This window comes from Tachypleus tridentatus, chromosome 10, assembly GCF_004210375.1.
Source record: "Tachypleus tridentatus isolate NWPU-2018 chromosome 10, ASM421037v1, whole genome shotgun sequence".
Classification (NCBI taxonomy): Eukaryota; Metazoa; Arthropoda; class Merostomata; order Xiphosura; family Limulidae; genus Tachypleus; species Tachypleus tridentatus.
Window position 1 is genome coordinate 120,048,588 of NC_134834.1, and position 14,789 is coordinate 120,063,376.

The window sequence follows — 14,789 nt, forward strand, 5'->3', positions numbered from 1 at the left end:
TTTTTCCTATGGATCTTCCTACAAAAATTTAAATAAGATAGTGAAACACAGTCCATAGGTAAACGACCACGTCTTGAAGTTTCTGAGTAGCAATCTTCAACATCTGTACAATCTGTTGCACCCCATTTTCTTATCCTACATTCTCTTTCAGACAAACCTTTAGGGCAAATGTCTCCCTTTTTATTCAGAAGGGACTGGAGGGACTTTCTGGCTCTCCAAAGTCAGTAAAGAAGCTTTGATCTGGTAACATATTGGTGGAAACATCCACATCTCAACACAGTGAACTCCTCTTGCATTCAAAGGTAATTGGGGATATACCTATTGAGATTACACCTCATGCTACTTTGAATTCATCACGAGGAGTTATTGTTGAGAGGGATTTGAAGAACATCCCCAAGTGAAAGATTCTCGCTGGTTTCTCCACCCAAGGAGATTCTGACAGTGAGGCATTTCTCTACTTGGAAAGATGGAATTACAATGCTGACCAATATCCTTGTTCTGACATTTACATCACCATGTCCGCCTGCCACCATCAAGGCAGGTTATCTTAATTGCAAGGTACGGCCGTACATTCCAAACCCTCTCTGATGTTTCTAGTATCAGAGGTTTGGTCACTCAAAGACGTCATGTTGTGGATCCCTGACATGTGCTCGTTGTGGTGGCATGGACCATGATGCTTATGAGTGTGAAATGGACCCTCATTGCATCATTTGCAATGGCTCTCACCAGTCCTACTTTCATTCTTGCCTTAAATGGTTGGAAGAAAAATAGGTGCATTATTTGAAAACGATTCATAACATTACTTACCCTGAGGCTTGAAAGTTGCCATCCATCACTTCATCTCGGACGTGTGCTGCTGCACTTTGTTCCACAAGTACAGTGGGAGTACAGACAGATCTCTCTGTCCCTCCAAAAGAATTGTTCTCAAAACAAATGAAAAGTCTTTTGACCTTCATGGTTAAAAAAGTTGATTATCTACTTCAACACCCATTTCTGTTCCTCCCATACATTCCAACAAACCCCAAGATCCACATCCTTTGATTCTGTGTACAGGCATTTCCTAGGGTACATCTTTTTCTCCCATCCCAAAATGCAAAACGATCACTTGTTCACGTTCTCAGTCACTGGAATCCTTTTCCAACAGCAAAGACCTGCCTAATCAACCCAGGGCAGGATCCATGGTGGCCGCCAGACCTCCCTCAAAAAAAAACAGTAAAGAAAAAATACATGGTCATCAGCAGTAGGCTTCTCCACCCAGTTCACCTACTGATAAGTAAAAATGACCACCTTGATACTATGGAACTGTCGCAGTTTACGTTCTGATCTGGATGACATCAAAACTGATTGTTTCCTACCATCCTGTATGTCTTTCCTTACAGGAAACATTTCTGAAACCTGCTGATACAGTTACCTTTTGGTAGTTTTCTTTGTACAGAAATGACAGGCTGTGTGATGGACAAGTGCATGGAGGGGTGACACTCTTGGTTGATCATCATATGCCCACCCTGTCTTTGCCACTCGACACACCCTTGGAGGCCGTAGCCATCTGTTTCCTTGGGTTCCGCCATTACTGTTTGTTCTCTCTACCTGTTGTATAGAGAGGCATATGATCAATCAGACCTTGATGCTCTCATTAAACAGTTTCTGCCACCCTTTTTAATCCTGGGGGACATAAATGGACATCATCCCCTCTGGGGAAATGCTGATAGTGATAGGAGAGGTTGCTCTGTAGAGTCTATGCTCTCTAATCACAACCTTTCTCTTTTCAATAGTGGTTCTTTCACTTATTTTCATGCACCTAGTCAGTCCTTTTCTGCTATTGATATCTCAGTTTGCTCCCCTTCCCTATTCTCCCATTTTTCATGGAGGGTTGACAATAATCCACAAAGCAGTGATCATTTTCCTATAATTTTGAGAGAGACTGGCCGTGGTCCATGCCACCCGACCCGCTTGCCCCTGTGGAAGCTAGATCATGCAAACTGGCCCTCTTTTAATGCTTCTGTAGAACTTGATCCTGTCATCATATGTAATCCAACAGTAGATGACTGTATGGCAGCAGTAACTGACTGTATTATACAAGCAGCTGCTCAGTGTATTCCTAAAACCTCTACATGTTTTCCACTATATTCTTATCCGTGGTGGAATCCTGCCTGCAATATGGCATGGAAGGCTCAAAAACAGGCCTGGGATACTTTCTGTAGATATCCCACACTCTCAAACCTCATTGCTTTCCAATGGGCCCATGCACATGCTCAGTGGGTAAGATGTCAAAGCCAAAAGGATTCTTGGATTAAGTTCATAACCAGCATATCTTCTATCACCAGTTCCAAAGTCATATGGGACAAGATTTGAAAGGTCATTGGGCAAAATAATTCCTTCCCCTGTCAATCTTGCTCTCTGATGGCCAAGAAGTAACTGATACCCAGAGCACTGCCAATACTCTAGGTGAAAGCTTTTACTGGGAATTCTGCACTTCCGCTTCTTCTTCCACCTTCATTCTGCACTTCCGCTTCTTCTTCCACCTTCTTAGCCACCAAGACTTGGGCAAAGAGATCAATTCTTTCCTTTTGAGCTTATTGTCTATGATTATAATCGTCCCTGATGGAACTCAAACTGGCAGTACATTGGTTGGACCTGATGATGTACACTATAACATGCTGCACCATCTATCTCCTGCTTCTCTTGCTATTCTTCTGATTGATTTTAACCAGATCTGGCAGGAGAATGTTTTTCCTGATGCCTGGCACCAGGCTATTGTCCTACCTTTCTCTAACCTGGGAAGAATCCCAAGATTCCTTTAAACTAATGTCCAGTTACTTTGACGAGCTGTATCTGTAAGACTTTAGAAAGGATGGTTAATGCTCGTCTTGTTTGGTTCCTCGAATCAATCAACCTCCTCTCACCCACCTAGTGTGGGTTCCAACGACAGTTCTTCATTGTGGACCACCTGATTTGACTTGAAACATCAATCAGAGAAGCTTTTCTCAAATGACAACATCTTGTATAAATATTCTTTGACTTTGAGAAGGCTTATGATACAACATTGAGGTATGGAATTTTACGAGACCTCCATATATATGGGTTATGTGGCCATTTGCCCATTTTTATTAAAATTATTTTAATGGACAGGAGATTGCAACAGGAGAACACATTGTTCATGTGGGTTCATCACTTTCCTGTTCTTTTCTACAGAAATTTGGAATCCCTTCAGGCTGTGTGTTGCATGTCACACTTTTCAGTATAAAAATTAATGCTATCACTGAACAACTCCTTCTCATTGTTGCAAACAGGCTCTATGTTGATGACTTTCACATCTCATGTCAGTCATCTAACAAGAGGTATATTGAGCGGCAGCTACAGACTGCCCTCAATTGTTTACTGAAGTGGACCACAGAAAAGGGCTTTAACTTCTCTCTCTCTAAAACAATTTGTATGCACTTTTGCCCCCAACAGGGTATTCACCCTGATCCTCAATTCTGTATAGGTGAAGTTGTGCCCTTAGACAAAGTTCTTGGGACTTATCTTTGACTGTAAGCTGACTTTTATACCACACATCAAGCAGCTACATGTCAAATGTACAAAAGCACTGAACATCCTCTGTGTCCTCTCTTCCACCACTAGGGGAGTGGATCGATGTTCTATGCTACAGATGTATCTTGCTTTTGATTGATCAAAATTTGGCTATAGATCACTGGTCAATGGCTCAGCCAGAACCTTAGCCTTAAAGATGCTGGACCCCATTCATCATCAAGGACTTCAACTCTACACTGGGACTTTCCGCACCTCCCCAGTTCAGAGTTTATATGTAGAATCTCATGAACCTTCTCTGCACCTTTGCCGTTTGCAACTGTCTTTACTTTCTGCTTCAAAACTTTGTTCCTTACCAAAGCATTCTACCTGGGATTGTGTTTTCTTTCCTCACTGGGCCATACTTTTTCAGAACAGATGATCTGTCATTGCTCCTTTTGACCTTTGTATCCAGGCTCAGTTGGATGAATTGGGTTTGTCCTTGGATAATATTGCTGTATCTTTTGGTCAGCCCATCCCACCATGGCTTCTTACAGTACTCCATTGTGACCCTCCTGATTGGAAATATTGTCTGCTATTTGCTTAACATCTTTTGAACCATCCTTCCATTTTTATTTATACAGATTGTTCAAAATCAGTTGACTGTGTGGACTCTGCCATGGTTTGTTGTGCACAGAATCCTCTCCACAGCTTCTGTGTTTACTGCTGAACTGTACACCATTTCTCTTACCCTGGAGTACATAAAGCTAAGCATTACTCAAACTGCACTATTTATACTGACTTGCTTAGTTCTCTACTGGCCCTGGAATTGTTTCACATTGGTTCACACCCTCTTCTGACTGATATTCAAGACCGACTGGCCCAGTTATCTTTAACATCTACTGCTATCCAGTTTTTCTGGATACCAGACCACATTGGTATTTGCGGGAACAAGCTCGCCAACACTACAGCTAAATCTATTTGCTCTGGCACTATCACCACTGTGCCTAATCCATACATGGACTCTGGTCTTGTATTGAATATTTTATCAACCAACCAACCAACTTTATAATAGCCTTGCAGCATAGCTTCTATTGCACATGGCTCTGTTATATGGCTGTCACATTCAAAGCTCACCTTTCTATCTGTATGTTTTCCATTAGAAGTTTACAAGAAGGATTGTTTCCTGTTGCCTTTTTGAACAGTGCAGTTACATAAGTAATCATAGGTGCTGCATCTCATGACTTGACTGTTATGTTTTCTTATGGAATATCCATTTCATTCCCCACATTCTTGAAGTGTGCCACATTTGAACAGGACAAAGGACTGAAAATCTTGGTGAACCCACATCCAGTTGGTCTCATTTGCAAATGAAGGTTCTTCTTAATTATGTTACATACTGTCATTTGGCATACATGAATGGCTTTTTCCACTGACTTTTGTGTTTATAGATTCCCACTTGTTTCATTGAACTGGTCGTATCCCTTTGTTTTCCACTGCTATCTTGGAAATTCTAAGTTCCTGATCTGAAAACATCTCTAGGATCTCAGTGTATGAATGTTTTATGTAAGAATCGTTTTAAAAAAACATACATAACCTTATGTATATGAATGTGTACTATATGTTGTTCACTACCAACAAACAACGAAATCAAACCGTATACCCCATGTGCTTTTTGAAGGTGCTTAATGTTATGTTATTAACAATTCAAAAGGTCTCTCTGTACTCCAGCCAAGATTGATAAATCTTTATGATGACATCTGCTTTGTATTTTGTTACTGTAACAATACATTTTCTATGTAATGTGTGTTTTGATTTAGTTCTAAACTAACTTTTTTCCCTCTGTCTTTTTTAACTTTTATAAAACTTGTATTCTGTTTCAAACAGCTTCCTCGGTTCCAAACGAAGAAGGAATTGATGAAGACCTTATATGGGCCCAACTACTTAGTTCTCGTTCTGCAGGGTATGTTCCATTCCCAGATTATGAACTTATAAGTTTATATTGTGACTATAAATCCACATTGATTTAACTTTCAATGAAGTAGTATGTAAGTAAAAGGAAATAAAGTTTAATAATGTTCTTATAATGTCAGATTGTAGTGAATATACAACTACAGTCATGACATGTTCTAAACTTTATGGTCAACATAACTCCAGTCATCACATGTTCCAAACTTTATAGTAAATATAAAACTACAGTCATGACATGTTCTAAATTTTATAGTAAATATACAACTACAGTCATGACATGTTCTAAACTTTATAGTAAATATACAACTACAGTCATGATGTGTCCCAAACTTTATAGTAAATATACAACTACAGTCATGACGTGTTCTAAACTTTATGGTCAACATAACTCCAGTCATCACATGTTCCAAACTTTATAGTAAATATACAACTACAGTCATGACATGTTCTAAATTTTATAGTAAATATACAACTACAGTCATGACATGTTCTAAACTTTATAGTAAATATACAACTACAGTCATGACATGTTCTAAACTTTATAGTAAATATACAATTACAGTCATGATGTGTCCCAAACTTTATAGTAAATATACAACTACAGTCATGACGTGTTCTAAACTTTATAGTAAATACACAACTACAGTCATGACATGTTCTAAACTTTATAGTAAATACACAACTACAGTCATGACATGTTCTAAACTTTATAGTAAATATACAACTACAGTCATGACATGTTCTAAACTTTATAGTAAATATACAACTACAGTCATGACATGTTCTAAACTTTATAGTAAATATACAACTACAGTCATGACATGTTCTAAACTTTATAGTAAATATACAACTACAGTCATGATGTGTCCCAAACTTTATAGTAAATATACAATTACAGTCATGATGTGTCCCAAACTTTATAGTAAATATACAACTACAGTCATGACGTGTCCCAAACTTTATAGTAAATATACAACTACAGTCATGACGTGTTCTAAACTTTATAGTAAATATACAACTACAGTCATGACATGTTCTAAACTTTATAGTAAATATACAACTACAGTCATGACATGTTCTAAACTTTATAGTAAATATACAACTACAGTCATGATGTGTCCCAAACTTTATAGTAAATATACAATTACAGTCATGGTGTGTCCCAAACTTTATAGTAAATATACAACTACAGTCATGACGTGTTCTAAACTTTATGGTCAACATAACTCCAGTCATCACATGTTCCAAACTTTATAGTAAATATACAATTACAGTCATGACATGTTCTAAATTTTATAGTAAATATACAACTACAGTCATGACATGTTCTAAACTTTATAGTAAATATACAACTACAGTCATGATGTGTCCCAAACTTTATAGTAAATATACAACTACAGTCATGACGTGTTCTAAACTTTATAGTAAATACACAACTACAGTCATGACATGTTCTAAACTTTATAGTAAATATACAACTACAGTCATGACATGTTCTAAACTTTATAGTAAATATACAACTACAGTCATGATGTGTCCCAAACTTTATAGTAAATATACAACTACAGTCATGATGTGTCCCAAATTTTATAGTAAATATACAACTACAGTCATGACATGTTCTAAACTTTATAGTAAATATGCAACTAGTCATCACGTGTCCCAAACTTTATAGTAAATATACAACTACAGTCATGACGTGTTCTAAACTTTATAGTAAATATACAACTACAGTCATGACGTGTTCTAAACTTTATAGTAAATATACAACTACAGTCATGATGTGTCCCAAACTTTATAGTAAATATACAATTACAGTCATGATGTGTCCCAAACTTTATAGTAAATATACAACCACAGTCATGACGTGTCCCAAACTTTATAGTAAATATACAACTACAGTCATGATGTGTCCCAAATTTTATAGTAAATATACAACTACAGTCATGACATGTTCTAAACTTTATAGTAAATATACAACTAGTCATCACGTGTCCCAAACTTTATAGTAAATATACAACTACAGTCATGACGTTTTCTAAACTTTATAGTAAATATACAACTACAGTCATGACATGTTCTAAACTTTATAGTAAATATACAACTACAGTCATGATGTGTCCCAAACTTTATAGTAAATATACAACTACAGTCATGACGTGTTCTAAACTTTATAGTAAATATACAATTACAGTCATGGTGTGTCCCAAACTTTATAGTAAATATACATCTTTGATGGAGTTATGTCCTGTATTATTTCTCATTGTATTTTACTTATACATTTCACAGCTAAACATAACTATTTTAATAATTATCTTAGTATTAAAAACAAAAATTCCAGCAACAAAATAATAGAGTATGTAATATTGATGGGTTATGAGATGTAGTCATTTTACAAACTAAGTTTGTTTTATAGTCTAGTTGTTTGACACTGTGTTTGTTAGTTGTTTAATAATAAAGACTTTATGTTAACTTAGTTTACAAGTTTGAATGTTCAGTATAAATTAATTCTAAAAGATGGTGAAAAAAAAACCAGAAGGAATTATTTGTAAATGAAGTAACTATTTTTACTAAGCTTCAACATTATTTAATATTATTTAAATTGAAAGTCGTGAATACAAGACTAACTTCCTTGTGTAGGTTTTTAATGGGGGCATCTTGTGGGGGAGGTAACATGCAAGTAAACGATGAAGACTATCATAATGTGGGGTTACGACCTCGACATGCCTACTCAGTCCTTGATGTTCAAGACTTGCATGGATTGAGGTAATAATTATGACTTCTGTAGTATACACACAAGTTATGTTTCTTTATAATTTATACCATGATTGATAATGGTATATCAGGTGTTAATATTGGACTTTTGTCTGCATGTCAGTTAGGTGTGGAGATGCTGTTGTATGAACTTATTGTCATTAAATTACCTTGTAACATTTTTTATTGTTGTTTGTCTTCTTGCTTGACAAAATAAATAAAATATCAATATTTTGTTTTCGTCTTAAGTTTATTATTCAAAAGATCTTGGATCTGAAAAGCTGCATATATTGGGTCCTTATATTTTAATAGTCACAGTTTTAAGTTCCCTTTAACTTAGTTATAACGTTTTTCTTAGACTAGTCAGACTTCGGAATCCTTGGGGACACTATTCTTGGAGAGGTGATTGGTCAGATGAATGCTCGTTATGGACGTCAGAGCTTCGAGAAATGCTGATGCCTCATGGTGCTGACGAAGGAGTCTTCTGGATGTCATTTTCAGATATGTTGAGGTAAACATCAGATGTGTTTTATTAATGTTATCAACAAAACTAGCTCACTTCTACAAGTTTGTATAATAATTAAGACATAATAAGAGTTGGTACACCTCTACAAGTTTGTATAATAATTGTTAAGACATAAGTGATTTATGATACAGTTATAGTAATCTTTAAAATAGAGAAGTGATCTATATGATAGTTATAGTAATCTATAAGATAGACAAGTGATTTATATGATAGTTATAGTAATCTATAAGATAGACAAGTGATTTATATGATACAGTTATAGTGATTTATATGATACAACTATAGTAATCTATGGAACTGATAAGTAAATGAGAAATAGTTTATATAATAATAAAAGTTTAAAATGGAATAATAAAACTATTTGCTTTTGATTTTAGCCTTAAATTATGTTTACAAATAAATAAAAGAAACGTTTTTGAGTTGCATATTTCATGAATATATTCTAGTTACGATACATTACATTATGCTATGGCTTGACAGTAATTTTCCACACTTATTGTTATAGGTATTTTGACTGTGTTGATATATGCAAAGTCCGTTCTGACTGGAATGAAATTCGACTTCAAGGAATTCTCCCTCCTCATGCCGATAAGGACAGTATGGCTGTAACAGTAATGACAGTGTTGGAGGCTACAGAAGTAGAGTTTAGTCTGTTTCAGGAAGGTCAAAGGTAACATGTTCAATCAACTTATGGTGTGTTTTAAGGAAATCTTGAGATATCTCTAGTTAATAATGGTCTCTGATCTTAAAATTGTTTTGAAACAGAAGTGCAGAGAGATCTCAACGTTCCCAGCTGGACTTGTGTGTTGTAGTCTTTAGAGCAGCCGATCCTGCCCGGGGCCAAGTTGGTGCTTTAATAAAACACAGCAAGAGGCAAGTCAGAGGATTTGTAGGGTGCCACGCCATGTTGGAACCTGGCCTTTATATCATCGTGTGCCTAGCCTTTAACCACTGGCATACAAGTAAGTGTTCCTTTCTCGTCCTTACTTTCAGTTGAGTTAACGTGAAATTTGTTTGTAAGAATGTAGACTTTAATAAGGTCCTCTTGATTCCACTCTGGTTAAAGTACAAACTCTGTTAGGTCAGTAAACTGAAGTTACTTTTACCATAAGAAAAAACGGTAAAAGAATAATCACCTCTAAGCAAGACAGTATCAACTATAATTTGTGAGGATTGTTAAAAAATGAAAGATAAACACACCTAGTGCAGTGCAGGAGATAATCGTTCATACCAGCCTTGGATGTTTCACTGCTCTAAAGATTAAGTATATAAAAATCTCTTGTCATAACAATGATCTGTTACAGATACATATTGTCATGTACACAATGTATCACAAGATTCAATGTCTTTAACTAATTCCCCACACTAATTTATATTTATAAATAATATCCTGTAGTCAGTTAATTTCACTGTAAAGTATAGCACAGTTAACACTAACTTCTTGTTTATTGTTTTTAGTAACATCTTGTTTCTGTACTAGGTTTTAGTTGTGTTACCTAGTGTACCAAATTCAGTTTAATGTTGTTCATTTACCAAATTTTAATTGTGTTACATAATATACCAATTCCTGTTTAATGTTGTTAGTAACATGTTGTTCATTTACCAAATTTTAATTGTGTTACATAGTATACCAAGTTCCTGTTTAATGTTGTTAGTAAATTGTTGTTCATTTACCAAATTTTAATTGTGTTACATAATATACCAATTCCTGTTTAATGTTGTTAGTAACATGTTGTTCATTTACCAAATTTTAATTGTGTTACATAGTATACCAAGTTCCTGTTTAATGTTGTTAGTAAATTGTTGTTCATTTACCAAATTTTAATTGTGTTACATAGTATACCAAGTTCCTGTTTAATGTTGTTAGTAAATTGTTGTTCATTTACCAAGTTTTAATTGTGTTACATAGTATACCAAGTTCCTGTTTAATGTTGTTAGTAAATTGTTGTTCATTTACCAAATTTTAATTGTGTTACATAGTATACCAAGTTCCTGTTTAATGTTGTTAGTAAATTGTTGTTCATTTACCAAATTTTAATTGTGTTACATAGTATACCAAGTTCCTGTTTAATGTTGTTAGTAAATTGTTGTTCATTTACCAAGTTTTAATTGTGTTACATAGTATACCAAGTTCCTGTTTAATGTTGTTAGTAAATTGTTGTTCATTTACCAAGTTTTAATTGTGTTACATAGTATACCAAGTTCCTGTTTAATGTTGTTAGTAACATGTTGTTCATTTACCAAGTTTTAATTGTGTTACATAGTATACCAAGTTCTCTGTGATGATGAAAAAACCCACTTGTAGAGAAAAATATACCAGCCAGTTTTACATATATATACCAAGTTCTCTGTGATGATGAAAAAACCCACTTGTAGAGAAAAATATACCAGCCAGTTTTACATATATATACCAAGTTCTGTTTAATGTTGTTAGTAACACGTTGTTCCTTTAACATGTTTTAATTGTGTCACATAGTATACCAAGTTCCTGTTTAATGTTGTTAGTAACATGTTGTTCATTTACCAAGTTTTAATTGCGTTACATATTATACCAAGTTTCTGTTTAATGTTGTTAGTAACGTGTTGTTCATTTACCAGGTTTTAGTTGTATTACGTAGTTTACCAAGTTCTGTTTAATGCTGTTAGTAACGTGTTGTTTGTTCACCAGGTTTCAGTTGTGTTGAACAGTATCCAAAGTTCCTGTTGGCCATCCACAGCTCTAAAAGATTACTGGTTGAAACAGTTATTCCAAGTGCTCACATATTGGCAGATTCAATCATCAATCTAACAGTATCTAAAGGTCAAAGGCATGAAGTAAGAGTTTAATCTTTAATAGAATGAATGAATTTCAGTACTTATAAGAACAAGAGATCCAAGATACTGTTTTAGGTTTCACATGTTTAGTGGGTGTTTGTCATTTAATCAGTTTACATGAAGTTCTGATAACTGTTTTCACTTTAAAACGACTTCTCAAGTGCCTCGTTGCTTTTTCTTACTTGGTAAGAAAGTATTAAAGACCATAAAGTTATGTTTTACCAGGTGGAACATAAACGTATTTTTCAGCCTTCACAGATCCTTTGAGGTGTGTTTTTTGGAACCGTTGTACTAGTTAATGTAACCAAAGGTTTTCATCTGTTTATTACATTGGGTAAATTTAACTACTTCATATTTCCTCATTTACATCTACCAGTTAATACCAAACACCTTATAATTCTTAGATATGTAACTAACGGTTGGATGAGAATCATTCATAGTAAGCAATCAACGTGTAACTAATGGTTGAATGAGAATCATTCATAGTAAGCAATCAACGTGTAACTAATGGTTGAATGAGAATCATTCATAGTAAGCAATCAACGTGTAACTAATGGTTGAATGAGAATCATTCATAGTAAGCAATCAACGTGTAACTAATGGTTGAATGAGAATCATTCATAGTAAGCAATCAACGTGTAACTAATGGTTGAATGAGAATCATTCATAGTAAGCAATCAACGTGTAACTAATGGTTGGATGAGAATCATTCATAGTAAACAATCAACGTGTAACTAATGGTTGAATGAGAATCATTCATAGTAAGCAATCAACGTGTAACTAATGGTTGAATGAGAATCATTCATAGTAAGCAATCAACGTGTAACTAATGGTTGAATGAGAATCATTCATAGGAAGCAATCAACGTGTAACTTATGGTTGGATGAGAATCATTCATAGTAACCAATCAACGTGTAACTTAGGGTTGGATGAGAATCATTCATAGTAAACAATCAATGGTTGGATGAGAATCATTCATAGGAAGCAATCAACGTGTAACTTATGGTTGGATGAGAATCATTCCTAGCAAACAATCAACGTGTAACTAACGGTTGGATGAGAATCATTCATAGTAAACAATCAACGTGTAACTAATGGTTGGATGAGGATCATTCATAGTAAGCAATCAACGTGTAACTTATGGTTGGATGAGAATCATTCCTAGGAAACAATCAACGTGTAACTAACGGTTGGATGAGAATAATTTGTAGTAAGCAATCAACGTGTAACTAACGGTTGGATGAGAATCATTTGTAGTAAGCAATCAACGTGTAACTAACGGTTGGATGAGAATCATTCATAGTAAACAATCAACGTGTAACTAATAGTTGGATGAGAATCATTCATAGTAAACAATCAACGTGTAACTAATGGTTGGATGAGAATCATTCCTAGCAAACAATCAACGTGTAACTAATGGTTGGATGAGAATCATTCCTAGCAAACAATCAACGTGTAACTTATGGTTGGATGAGAATCATTCATAGCAAGCAATCAACGTGTAACTAATGGTTGGATGAGAATCATTCGTAGCAAACAATCAACGTGTAATTAATGGTTGGATGAGAATCATTCATAGTAAACAATCAATGGTTGGATGAGAATCATTCATAGTAAGCAATCAACGTGTAACCAATGGTTGGATGAGAATCATTCATAGTAAACAATCAATGGTTGGATGAGAATCATTCATAGTAAGCAATCAACGTGTAACTAATGGTTGGATGAGAATCATTCATAGTAAGCAATCAACGTGTAACTAATGGTTGAATGAGAATCATTCATAGTAAGCAATCAACGTGTAACTAATGGTTGAATGAGAATCATTCATAGTAAGCAATCAACGTGTAACTAATGGTTGAATGAGAATCATTCATAGTAAGCAATCAACGTGTAACTAATGGTTGAATGAGAATCATTCATAGTAAGCAATCAACGTGTAACTAATGGTTGGATGAGAATCATTCATAGTAAACAATCAACGTGTAACTAATGGTTGAATGAGAATCATTCATAGTAAGCAATCAACGTGTAACTAATGGTTGAATGAGAATCATTCATAGTAAGCAATCAACGTGTAACTAATGGTTGAATGAGAATCATTCATAGGAAGCAATCAACGTGTAACTTATGGTTGGATGAGAATCATTCATAGTAACCAATCAACGTGTAACTTATGGTTGGATGAGAATCATTCATAGTAAACAATCAATGGTTGGATGAGAATCATTCATAGGAAGCAATCAACGTGTAACTTATGGTTGGATGAGAATCATTCCTAGCAAACAATCAACGTGTAACTAACGGTTGGATGAGAATCATTCATAGTAAACAATCAACGTGTAACTAATGGTTGGATGAGGATCATTCATAGTAAGCAATCAACGTGTAACTTATGGTTGGATGAGAATCATTCCTAGGAAACAATCAACGTGTAACTAACGGTTGGATGAGAATAATTTGTAGTAAGCAATCAACGTGTAACTAACGGTTGGATGAGAATCATTTGTAGTAAGCAATCAACGTGTAACTAACGGTTGGATGAGAATCATTCATAGTAAACAATCAACGTGTAACTAATAGTTGGATGAGAATCATTCATAGTAAACAATCAACGTGTAACTAATGGTTGGATGAGAATCATTCCTAGCAAACAATCAACGTGTAACTTATGGTTGGATGAGAATCATTCATAGTAAGCAATCAACGTGTAACTAATGGTTGGATGAGAATCATTCGTAGCAAACAATCAACGTGTAATTAATGGTTGGATGAGAATCATTCATAGTAAACAATCAATGGTTGGATGAGAATCATTCATAGTAAGCAATCAACGTGTAACCAATGGTTGGATGAGAATCATTCATAGTAAACAATCAATGGTTGGATGAGAATCATTCATAGTAAACAATCAATGGTTGGATGAGAATCATTCCTAGGAAACAATCAACATGTAACTAATGGTTGGATGAGAATCATTCATAGTAAACAATCAATGGTTGGATGAGAATCATTCATAGTAAGCAATCAACGTGTAACCAATGGTTGGATGAGAATCATTCATAGCAAACAATCAACATGTAACTAATGGTTGGATGAGAATCATTCCTAGGAAACAATCAATGGTTGGATGAGAATCATTCATAGTAAGCAATCAACGTGTAATTAATGGTTGGATGAGAATCATTCATAGTAAGCAATCAACGTGTAACTTATG

The 14,789-nt window shown here is 34.9% G+C and overlaps 1 protein-coding gene across 2 annotated transcripts in view; it reads left to right on the forward strand.

Annotated features, from left to right (window-relative positions):
* Positions 1-14,789, forward strand: part of LOC143230187 (calpain-15-like) — a 54,872-nt gene that overhangs the window by 24,575 nt on the left and 15,508 nt on the right. Inside the window, exons 6-11 of one of the 2 annotated variants that reach the window (XM_076463314.1) lie at positions 5,395-5,470; positions 8,119-8,244; positions 8,591-8,743; positions 9,264-9,428; positions 9,524-9,720; positions 11,427-11,572. In XM_076463314.1, the coding sequence (XP_076319429.1) occupies positions 5,395-5,470; positions 8,119-8,244; positions 8,591-8,743; positions 9,264-9,428; positions 9,524-9,720; positions 11,427-11,572 (863 nt within the window). The remainder of the gene's footprint in view (positions 1-5,394; positions 5,471-8,118; positions 8,245-8,590; positions 8,744-9,263; positions 9,429-9,523; positions 9,721-11,426; positions 11,573-14,789) is intronic. The other variant, XM_076463315.1, reaches the window with a different exon arrangement.